General features: G+C 46.8%; 1 protein-coding gene across 4 annotated transcripts; it reads left to right on the forward strand.

Annotated features, from left to right (window-relative positions):
• The first annotated feature begins 421 nt into the window (after window positions 1-421).
• Window positions 422-8,413, forward strand: ythdf3 (YTH N6-methyladenosine RNA binding protein F3). 4 transcript variants are annotated; one of them, XM_084702823.1, is made up of 6 exons: window positions 422-739; window positions 1,133-1,157; window positions 1,540-1,659; window positions 2,176-2,255; window positions 2,780-4,540; window positions 7,400-8,413. In XM_084702823.1, coding segments are annotated over exons 3-6 (1,866 nt in total). In that variant the 5' UTR covers window positions 422-739; window positions 1,133-1,157; window positions 1,540-1,658; the 3' UTR covers window positions 7,424-8,413. The 4 variants fall into 4 exon arrangements, with proteins under 4 accessions (XP_084558949.1, XP_084558946.1, XP_084558948.1 ...); XM_084702820.1 differs by lacking the exon at window positions 1,540-1,659; XM_084702822.1 differs by lacking the exons at window positions 422-739; window positions 1,133-1,157 and having other exon boundaries at window positions 1,165-1,659.
• Window positions 8,414-8,662: the final 249 nt, after the last annotated feature.

Here is an 8,662-nt window from a genome sequence, read left to right on the forward strand (position 1 = left end):
ATGTATACCTAGTGTACTGTGTCCCTCAATTATATAGTTTTAATGGCTGTTTGTATGAAAATTATAGTGCAAAGCTCTATTTTGTAAGTTTGCCAGATGTGTAGGCATATCGCAGTGCTATTCTAAGTTGAAGGAAACTTGCGCATTAATTATAAATTCTGATAATGTTGTGGCCTCATTTTTCATTTAACCGATCTCTGTTAAATCTCTGTAATAAAGGTACGTAAGGCTTAGTTTGCACCCTGTAAATACAACAAAAAGGTAATAATCAACGATTTGGACACAATAAATATAAGATTATTGCTTCAGGTTGTAAAAATATAACATTAGACTGTTACTTGAAGCATGACTGTCAATTTAGTAACATGACTCAGTACGTCAGAGGCGGAAGGTCATGGAGCAGTAAAACGGAAACTAGTCTAATAGCCCATCCGCCATTGTGGAATATAGTAAGGGATATTCCTATCAGGCATTAGTCAGTTTCAGAGTGAGTGATTCATTGCAACGATAACCACATCGGCACCTTAAACATATCGTACTGCCACAAAGTAATCGAGCACCCGAGACACAGTGTTGCACGGATCCGACGACCGAGGTAAACGTCGCCTGCATAGACTGACTGAATAACCCGAGACGAGAGAGAAAAACACCGGAGAGCAGAAGCAGGAGAAACCGTGGACAGTCACAAACAGTAATCAGTTTCGGTTCCTGGAGGATGTCTGCGACCACTGTCGATCAGGTAACTGCATCTTTCTGTCCATCGTGTGTCGTTTCGAATACAAATTGTAAACATCTGAACTTTGGCAACATACTTCCTTGCTGCCTGTATTTCAAGCACATTAGCCATGTCAGAATACAAGAAAAAAGTATTTGGTATATGATAGCAATTAGCTGTTATGTAGGCTAGCTTAGGCCGACCCGACGCACCGGCCGCAAACCCCAATCAACTCCAGCTATCGCCGGTTTCAGTGAGCTATTTAATGCGGCACATTTACTGGATGTGAGCGTGCACAACACTCGGTCAATAATGTCATTTGTAGGACTGTATTTTATAGGATGCCATTCAAGATGAACAACTAATCTGTTTCCCCCCTCTTTTGCCTACTATATGCATCATTACTTGTGGTAACAGAGACCCAAAGGACAAGGAAATAAAGGTGCGTATGTTATTTGAATATTGCTTCATGGGAATGTAGTTGTTAAATTGTCTCGGAAATGGATGACAGCTATGACAGTCATAGATGGAACACCACAAACCCCGCTGAAAACCCTTTAGGCTACATTAAATTACACTGTTTGTGATGCTGTTGATTTATGAACTCATTTTTAGCTTCTTCAACATGTTGGTCTTGATGTTTTGTGATTGTGTAAAAGGCTAGTTCCACTAACACCGTTTTATGAACTCAATATCCACTGTTTGGCGGTTTCCATGTTGTAAACTTTCAAAAGTAGGCAAAGTACCCTCACCCCCTGGTACTTGCTTATGAATATCCTTTGTGTTGTTACAATTTTAATACTTTCTGTTTTGCTTGGCCTAAGGTCACTGAAAGCAGCACTCATCAGTTCATCACTTGTGATACCTGCAATACGCCGAACTTTGTATTAGAGATCCTGTTGTAACTATCTGGCAAATCTGCCCCTGGAGCATTTGATGTTGCAGTTAAGACATGTCGTTGTTTCTAGGCACTTCTGCAATTGAGACATTATTGTGAGACTCTAGTTGAGCAATTGAGATGTTGTTACTCTGTGGTATTATAATTATTTGTTCACCAGACATTTAATTAACTAGCTACCGTAATTGAGATGTTATTGTAGTGTTGCACTGTAGTATTCTCATGTTCACCACACATGGTATTTAAGAAGAGGGTGTTCTTTGCTAATAACTAATGTATACAAACTATTACTTGACTCTGACCTAAAATAGTGTAGAACTATGCACTTCTGACCCATGATCTATTGCAGTACTTTCTATATGCACTATTTCTGTGTTGCTTTGAATAAGTGTCTGCTAAAATGTCAAATGTCATGTTCTGCCCAGGTATGCAACACAAGATGCAAAGTGCAGCTTGGTGAAAGTATGTTTTGCCCTGCAAAGTTCCTGTAGGAATGTTGCTTCGGGTTTCAGTAAGAGTCATATCTCTCTCTGAATACAAATGTCTTTCCCTCTTCAAACAGTGCAAAACGGATCAATGCATCAGAAGGATGGCGTAAACGATGATGACTTTGAGCCTTACCTAAGCAGCCAGACAAACCAGGTGAATCTTCTCTCCTCCTCCAAATCTGCCATTCTGTGTGACCATGTTATGGTGTGCAAAAACCTTTGTGTTATCAGCTCTGCAGTTTGAAACCTCAGAGGGGGGTTCTGGTGAAGAAGATATTACATTTTACATTTATTCATTTAGCAGATTATATGTAAATATGTAAATCAACAGCATATTATATGTAAATAGCCCAATTGTGAAAATAAACACAAATAAGAAATCAAGGTCAAGCAATGATTTGAGGAACTTAGTCAATGGTACTACTACTAATACACTGACAGACTATTTAAATGTTTTATGTTTCTACTTGTTGCTACGGACAACCTGTCTTAGGTGTAACTCGTGTCCTTCAGAAACACAAATCATTCTTTTTGAAAACCAAAGCATACACTGCCTTTCAAAGCATCTTGCTACAGTGAGGGTTTAGTAGAGAGGGCAAGATGGAAGGCTGATATTGGATACTGTTATAAAAGGCCATCCATTTACTGACATCCTAGTCCTGTCTCCTTCTTACACAGAATAACAGCTACCCACCAATGTCCGACCCTTACATGCCCAGCTACTATGCTCCATCCATCGGTTTCCCCTACTCCCTGGGGGAGGCGGCCTGGTCCACAGCGGGCGATCCCCCCATTCCCTACCTGACCACTTACGGACAGATGAGCAATGGCGAGCACCATTTCATCCCTGATGGTGTTTTCAGCCAGCCGGGTGCCTTGGGAAACACCCCGCCCTTTCTCAGTCAGCACGGTTTCAACTTCTTCCCCGGCAACGCAGACTTCTCCACCTGGGGCACCAGTGTCTCCCAGGGCCAGTCCACGCAGAGCTCCGTATACAGTAACAGCTACGGTTACGCCCCCAGCTCCCTGGGCAGGGCCATCGCTGATGGACAGGCTGGCTTTGGTAGCGACACCCAGCCCAGCAAGGTCCCGGTGCTGAGCAGCATCGAGCAGGGCATGACGGGGTTAAAGCTCGGCACGGACATGGGGGCAGCCGTCACCAAAACCGTGGGCTCCCCGCTAGGCGGCACGCCGGGCATGAGTAGCATGGCAGCCAATAACATGCCTCCGTCTGTGAGCTCTTCAGCCCCCAAACCTACTTCCTGGGCCGCCATCGCTAGGAAGCCTGCCAAGCTTCAGCCCAAGGTCAAACCCAAAGTCAACATGGGAATGGGGGGTTGTGCCATCCCCCCTCCCCCTATCAAGCACAATATGAACATTGGCACCTGGGACGATAAGGGCTCCCTCAACAAACCCCAGCTAGCTCAGGCCATGATGCCCCCCCAAACCCTGGTGCAACAGCCTCTCATGGGGCAACCCCAGCCTCTGCTCCAGAGCCCTCTTCCTCACCAACACCAACACCAGCCCCAGCACCAGCACCAACACCAGCCCTTTCAGCTCCAATCCCTACAGTCCCCCCAGCACCCCCAGCCGATGCCCCCAGGACCTCCGCATCCCCACCAACACCCCCATCAGCACCTTTCCTCCCAACCCGGCCCCCCCCAGCCCCTCCATCAGCACCAACACCCCCAGCACCAACATCCCCAGCACCAACACCCCCAGCACCAACACCCCCAGCACCAGCACCCTGCCCCTCTGCCCAACCGCTGGGTTGCCCCCAGGAACCGGGGCAGTGCCTACAACCAGGGTGGGGGGGTGGAGGGCTTTGGCCTGGGCGGTGGGGTCCCCATGACTGCCTCTCCCTGCCCCGGGGAGGTCCACCCCGTTCTGGAGAAGCTCCGCGCCCTCAACAACTACAACCCCAAAGACTTTGACTGGAACTTGAAAAACGGCCGCGTGTTCATCATCAAGAGCTACTCCGAGGATGACATCCACCGCTCCATCAAGTACTCCATCTGGTGCAGCACGGAGCACGGCAACAAGCGCCTGGACGCCGCCTACCGCTCGCTGGGCGCCAAGGGCCCGCTCTACCTGCTCTTCAGCGTCAACGGCAGCGGACACTTCTGCGGCGTGGCGGAGATGCGCTCGCCGGTCGACTACAACGCCTACGCAGGCGTCTGGTCTCAGGACAAGTGGAAGGGCAAGTTTGAGGTGAAGTGGGCGTTCGTTAAGGACGTGCCCAACAACCAGCTGCGGCACATCCGGCTGGAGAACAATGACAACAAGCCGGTGACCAACTCCAGGGACACTCAGGAGGTACCCCTGGAGAAGGCCAAGCAAGTGCTTAAAATAATCGCCACTTTCAAGCATACCACCTCAATCTTTGATGACTTTGCACATTACGAGAAACGCCAGGAGGAGGAGGAGGCTTTGAGGAGGGTGAGCCAAGCCCTCGGAACACACATGCTCACCACGTCAACCCACTCTTAATCAAATCCCTTTCTCTCTCTGCTTCTACCAAGTGTGTTTGTTTGTGTGTGTCTGTGTGTGTGTCGAGGGGGGGGGGGGGGAAGAGGAGGATGAGGAGGAGGAATAGGTGTGCACCTGTAGTGTATTGTCTTCTAAAACAGTCAAGCTCTAATAGCAGGTCCCTCACAGCCCTCTCTGGTGCTCTTAACATACCTTCTATTAAAGTAAGTGGGTGATGGTCAGGTGTTGACTGAAGAGTGCAAAGTAATCGTCCCTGAGACCTGAGCCCCCCCCCCCCTCCCTCCCTCCCTCCCGAAGGCTGCTCACTGTAGCGCCATGTCGGTGGCCATCTTGTGACATTATAGAGCTCCATCGTTTGCCCGGGGAGTCGGGAGACATGGGGGTTTCCTGAAATAGCCCGCATTCCTGGCATTCCCATTCTCAGACAAAGCCAGAAGTGGCCTCTGATCTCCCTTTGAACACCAGGCCTCTCCACGCCCACAAGCTCCTCATGCTTTATTAGCCTGTAGCTACATAAGCCCTTGCCCTCCAGACAGACAGACTGGGTTCTGGCTGTTGGCACAGCCTCCATTCAATAGTTGGGAAAATACAAGTTTATATTTCAAGGTCTGCTGTGAGCGGCCTAAAAAAAGGGTTATGTTTGTGATTTCCTTTCAAGCAAGGCAGATGGATGGCATTCTTGCCTATTGGTTTTTCCTGACCAATGTATAATGGTTTTGTTATTTAATAGTTCTGTTATTCATTTAGTGGCCTTTCAAGATGAACCATTTCAAGTACATTGAGGAACGATACTGCTATCTTAGCTAATACTGCGTCCACATTCCTGTGCTTGCACTATGCTAATCTTCTCTACGTTTCGAAAACCCCAACTTGTTTTTCTCTCGCGCTCTACGCCTTTACAGCAGAAGTACATGCGGGATGCGTATCAACTCCGCACCCCTGACCTTGTTGGTATGCACCATGTTCCTATCTCATAAATATTTCAAGGCAATGTTTTTTTTTTTTTTTTGTGGGGGGGGGGGGGGGGGCTCTGAAAACAACCTGTCTGTGTTGAGAGCCCTCCAAGCACGGCGTGGTGGTTCTCAACGCCGGGGCTGCTTTTGTAGCCCTGACCTCCTACATGACAAGGGCGCGCCTGACGCCTCGCCCTCCTTCCCGTCCTCCTCAGCCTGACAAGGTTAATTGTCCTCCATTGTGGAGCCTGTCTCAGCTCTCGGAGCCGGGGATTCAAGACCCCCCCCCCCCCCCCCCGCCGTTCCACCTTCCCCACTGATGAGCTCAGCCGCGTGGAAGCTAAGCTAACCGGTGGTGTTCAGTCATGGCCCGGACGGTGTAACGTGCGGGGCTGGGGTTAGGAGCCACAGAGAGAAAAGGTGTAAAACGGTTGGGGATGTTTTTCGTGCCGGCTCGCATCGTGCGTTGCTGTTTGGCTGTGGGTTCCTGTGTTGCCCGCGGGTACCGTGAAGCGTGAACGGAGACATACCAGGCTGACTTTAAGATGGCTCCTGCCTCCTTCAGTAGTTGTTGCGTGGGTTGTTGCTGCCGAGGAGGTTTGTTGCCTCAGGATGAAGCAGTCCTCCATAGACACTGAGGAAGCCTTTGTTTTCACCCAAGCCTCACTGAGCACCAGCCCCAGTCAGAGCAGCCCTGCTGGGGATAGAGTTACACTGAGGGGCATGGTCTCCATGGGCCTTCACCAACTGACATAGACACCTCTGTCTCCTCAATGGGAACACTATTTCACCTGGGAAATGGGGACAGAAAATATCCTGCTGTCTATTCATTGATATTAAGCCCATGGAGATTTTTTTCTCACCTTGCTTAGTTTGAGCTGGTGTGATTTTTTTTTTGTTTTTTTTTTTGCTTTGGCTTCTTCTCGTTTACAGGTAAATCTAGGCGATGTGAGAAGGCTTGGCGGAGATTTGTGATGCGTGTTGTCTGTTGTCTGAAGTGTTTGTGTCAGTATGCTTGTGTGTGTGTGTGTGTGTGTGTGTGTCTGTAAGTAAGAGACTGTAAGACTGAACTGACTAGAGCTGCATACTAGTCTCAGGAGTCTCTCTCTCTCTCTCTCTGTCTCTCTCTGTCTCTGTCTCTGTCTCTCTCTCTCTCTCTCTCTCTCTCTCTGTCTCTCTCTGTCTCTGTCTCTGTCTCTCTCTCTCTATCTCTCTCTCTCTCATTCACTCCAGTAATTGAAAGTGTCTTTGGGAACATGGGGGAGAGGGAGGGGTCTAATTTACGATGCCATGATTGATTAGCTTTCCTGCCTGTGTATGGTAATCAACACAGAGTGACAGATAGGGGTGAGGGGAGCATGGGTCATATTTAGCTACTCATATCAGCACATGATGCAGTTACCAACCTCTTTCAACAAGACCTCTAGTCTGGGATGTAATATAGAACATCTGGCCTTTTAATATAGAGGTTCCAATGAAGGCATGTTCCACCTACAGACTTTTTTTCTAAGTGTTAGGCTAAGTCTGTGTTGATGTTTGCAGACTTAAAGTTTGTATTTGCCCTTTGTGAGGAACCTTTTAAGAGCATAATAATGTCTGAATTTCTGTTAATTTTTGTTATCACATTAAAATTTATAGGTTTAATAGGTCATGAAAAAACGCTCCCTAAGGTTGTTTTTGAGTCAAAACAATCCTGTTTTTGTGTTTGTCCCGCTCACCAATACATCCAATAACTGTGGCTTCTTCTGTTCTATTCTATTCTGTTTTCTTCTCTTCTCTCTCTCTCTCTCTCTCTCTCTCTCTCTCTCTCTCTCTCCCCCCCCCTCCTTTCCTCCCTGCCTCTTCCTTTCTTCAGGAGCGAAATAGAAATAAACAGTAACCTTGGAGAAGACTCTCTGCTTAAACTGCAACACTAATGACGTAGGACCTTCAATGATTGCCTAACCACAAGAAAAATAAAAAAAAGGTCTCACAATCTTTTTCTGCTGAAGACGACAATGTATCGGAACACTTGACCGTGACGGTGGACTCACCCGTGACAGTTTACTGGTACTTCTTGTGTTTCCGTCTCCCAAGAAAACGATAGACAATAGCCCACTTTAAACTCTGTCTTTAAGCACTTTCAGTCCTTCTAAACAAGCCTCTACCAATCCCCTTAACTCTCTAACTCTTTATCTTGACTTATGTTTGTGATTAACTAACTATCTGACTAACTAGTGTAGTTGGTTTTTCCAGAGGATTTCACCAGAAATTGTAATTTGTTTTGTTTTTTAATACCTTATAAAAATTGGATAAAATAGAACCCTGCCCCCCCACCTCCCCCAGAATTGTATCGCCTTCAGAAGAGATTTTCAAGATTACATGTATGATAAATTATTTTACTTGAATCTATATTCAGCCGTCTGGCCATTCTCAGACAGATGTTGTGACTGATTGACAGGTGGCAAAGGAATTACAGGAAACCCTTCACAAATCATGCCAATCGTATAAGACCAACACCTTCCTTTTTCCCGCCCCTGACCCTCCCTCTGCATCTGTTTCTCTGTACCAAAAGATGAGGATTTTGCAGTGTGCTGGTGAGATTGCCGACGAATGCACACATTTTGTTTTCTCTCTTGTGATTCTGTCATTCTGAAGTGCATTTGTCTGAGGAGAAACCTGCACCACGGTAACTGTCGCCCCGGCAACTGTTGGTAACTGTATTTGCTCTGATGTTGGCGTGTACTGTACAGTACCTCAGGCCCAACATGGTTGTCAGTCTGAAGATCTCTGTAACATTTCTGGGGAAAAAAAGATGAACTTCTCCAAGGATGTAAGTTTTCTCTTCTAGGTAACTCACTAGCTAAATAAACATTACCTATGTTTAGCAGCATGTCTCTGGAGTTTTCTTTTAATTAAGTTAATTTGGGATTTGGGTCACATGTTTATGGGGGAAGACAAGAATCTGCAATAAAGACTGATTTCTTGATTGACTTTGCAGATAACACAACTAGATGTGAAAGATGACCAGTCAATATCTTAAGGATGTTTTGTAGATGCAGCCATGACAACAACAGTAGCCTTCTGCTCTGCCAGACTTGATCTATGTGTTTCTGAGACATCTGTAAGCAATATAAAC

Source organism: Hypomesus nipponensis, chromosome 8 (genome assembly GCF_054491055.1).
Source record: "Hypomesus nipponensis isolate SF chromosome 8, ASM5449105v1, whole genome shotgun sequence".
Lineage (NCBI taxonomy): Eukaryota > Metazoa > Chordata > Actinopteri > Osmeriformes > Osmeridae > Hypomesus > Hypomesus nipponensis.

Excerpts from the sequence above, each read along its gene's own strand:
- ythdf3 (XM_084702819.1), top strand. The coding sequence starts at position 1,949 with ATGATCTATTGCAGTACTTTCTATATGCACTATTTCTGTGTTGCTTTG. Across the intron at positions 2,076-2,175 it reads CAAAGTGCAGCTTGGTGAAA|TGCAAAACGGATCAATGCAT; the intron begins GTATGTTTTGCC and ends CTCTTCAAACAG. Across the intron at positions 4,541-7,399 it reads AGGAGGAGGCTTTGAGGAGG|GAGCGAAATAGAAATAAACA; the intron begins GTGAGCCAAGCC and ends TCCTTTCTTCAG.